This window comes from Trypanosoma conorhini, assembly GCF_003719485.1.
Source record: "Trypanosoma conorhini strain 025E chromosome Unknown Tco_14.4_contig_00802, whole genome shotgun sequence".
Classification (NCBI taxonomy): Eukaryota; Euglenozoa; class Kinetoplastea; order Trypanosomatida; family Trypanosomatidae; genus Trypanosoma; species Trypanosoma conorhini.
The window spans coordinates 4,597-6,998 of record NW_021704891.1 but is presented as its reverse complement, the minus strand read 5'-3'; the positions used below and the strand labels follow the sequence as shown (position 1 = coordinate 6,998).

Below are 2,402 nucleotides of genomic sequence, written 5' to 3'. Positions count from 1 at the left end.
TGGGCGGCTGTGTCCTGAGAACGTGATGGTTGGCGTGGAGGGGCGGTGCCGACTGAAGGGCATGCTGCTGGGCGCCGCGCCGCTGATGGTGCACCACGAGTCGTACTACGTGAGCCCCGAGGTGGCCGCCGGGGGAGCAAAGACGGCAGCGAGCGACATGTACGCGCTGGGGCTGCTGCTGCTTGCGATGCTGGTGGACTCCCACCCCTGGCAGTGGAATGCGACTGCGGCGCTGGATCGCTCACGGAAGGAACTTGACTCGCTGCTGGCCGACAGTGCGGCGTTCCGCGAGGCGCTGCGCCATGGGCTGGTGGAGCCGGTGCCGCCCCCTGCAGACGTGGACGACGCGCTGCGGGCCGTGCTGAAGGCGTCTCTCTGCGCTGCTGCGGTTGAGCGCGGTGATGTGTTCCTTGCTGTTTGTTTTTTGTTTTACTCGCATACATGTGTGCACTGTATGTTGGCCTTTCGTCTTTGTGTGGCGTGGATGAGTCTTGCTCTTGTGGCTGCTGCCCAAACGAAGGTTCTGCCTGCTGTGAGGGCGCCTGATGAATGTGGGGACGCGTGTGTCTTGTGTTGTGCGTGTAAGCCTGTGAGGGGCACGCCTGCCGGGTCTCTTTCTGTATGTCTGTGTGCGTGTGTGTGTGGTGTCGAAGAGGTCGCAGTGGGTCTGAGCGCAGTGTTGTTGTGACGGCGCTGTGGGGCGGGTAGGGAGGGTGGGCTCTGCCCATCTTCGGTCGGCTCACGATGCCGCGGCGCACTTCGTTGGTGGCGGCGGCGTTCCTTTTGAAAACTGCCCGTGCCTCGCTTTCCTTTTGGCGGGGACAGCAACGTGGCCTGCCGTTGTCCCCGCGACGGGGCTGTGGGTGTGGCTGCTGCCGTGCACTGCCGACCGTTGTTGTTGTTTTGTTGCTGCGCGGTTTCTTTTTTGCGGGCGTTGGTGTCGCCCGCGCGGAGGAGCGCACCTCAGTGCACGCACCCCTGCGCGCGTGTTGAGGGTGGTTTTTGCCCGCTGCTGCGCTCTCACCCTTCCCGTTGTTCCCGCGTGTTTTTTGTGTGTTTGCCATCGCGGGAAAAGTGAGGGGGGCGGCGGACGTGTCCCGGCCTTCCCCGCGCACTTGCGAGACGGCGGAGCGCCGTCAGTGGCCGTGCAACCTCTTGCAGATGTGGGCCGTCGCGCCGAGTGCACTGCGTTCACTCCCCTCTTCTTCTGCCTACTCGGCGTAGCGAAGGTGCAGTGTGGCCCACGAACAACAGCTGTGGGGGATGGCCGGTGTGGGAGACAGCGAGAGTAACGGCAGCGCGGACGGGGCCCCTTCGGGGGATCAGCGCGTTGCGTTGGCCACCCAGCGCGCGGCCATCATTCCCGAGGAGGTCCGGAGGGACAGTGAAAGTGGCGCCTTGAATTTGCGACGGCCCCCGCACGGCAGTGAGGGAGTGCCCGCGCAGGTGCCCGAAGGCTTTGGCCGCGGAGTGATTCTTCACGGCGATCGGCAGGCACCGTTGCGCAGAACTCAGCAGCTGGAGTGCAACGAGCAAAACCCCTTGAATGCGGGGCGGCAGCCCTCCCCCGCGGGCACAGAGGCCGTGCAGCCCAGCGAACAGGAGACAGAGGACAAGATGGACGCTAGTGCCGTCTTTGACTCAACGCCTCGACAGCACACCGGCAACATTGTCGACGCCCCAGAAGTATTTCATGCGGTCATGCCCAGTGGCGGCAGTCTCGCCATGCCTTCAGTGCTGTCGGCGTCATCTGTCAAACCCCCGGAACCTCATGAGCGGACACTGCCCTTCATTATGCGTTGGAGAATCTCAACTTCGAGAGGTCCCCAGCAAAAATCGGGTGTAGACACAAGCGTGCATTCGCACCCCGCAATGCCTGACGGGAGTCGTGTCGGGGGGCAAGAGAGTCAGACAGCACGCCCCAGCAAAAGGTTCACCTTCACGCTCCGCTGCTGGGTGTTGTGCCCCCTCCTGGTGTTGTTGGTGGTGGTTGCCGTCATTACGATGGCGCTGGCGTTTCCAACATCGAAAAGCAGCTCACAAAGTGCTTTCGTCTCACTGCACGAGGTGGTGGTGGATAACATAGAGCAGTCCGTCGGACGCCTGACGATCTCCAAGATGAAGCGCATGGCGGTGGCGACGGGAAGCATGTACTTTTCTGGAAACACTTTTCCCAATCCCCGGACCGGCATTCTGATGCCGCTGGAAAGTGGCATGATGTCGCGCCTGTGTGGTGTTCTTCGCGACATGGATCCAGAGAATATGGTCTATTCTCTGGGCGCCGTTTCACTGACGAGGCAACAGGCCGCCGTATGCATTACTTCTCGCTCACGCCCCGGTAGCTTTGTTGGCACCGTGAGTCAGAATGGTGCCATTGACGGCTTCTACCACATTGACCCCCT

General features: G+C 62.2%; 2 protein-coding genes across 2 annotated transcripts in view; both read left to right on the top strand.

Annotated features, from left to right (window-relative positions):
• On the top strand, positions 1 to 688 carry Tco025E_08521 (protein kinase; the record flags this gene model as incomplete). Its single annotated transcript, XM_029375368.1, has 1 exon — positions 1 to 688. A coding segment is annotated over one exon (688 nt), but the record flags the coding sequence as incomplete, so codon positions are not given.
• Positions 689 to 1,263: 575 nt separating this feature from the next.
• The window catches only part of Tco025E_08520 (protein kinase), a gene marked incomplete at both ends in the record, with an annotated part of 1,182 nt that continues 43 nt past the window's right edge, over positions 1,264 to 2,402 (top strand). Inside the window, one exon of the mRNA XM_029375367.1 lies at positions 1,264 to 2,402. This exon is cut by the window's right edge and continues 43 nt beyond it. Coding sequence (XP_029224530.1) covers positions 1,264 to 2,402 — 1,139 coding nt within the window.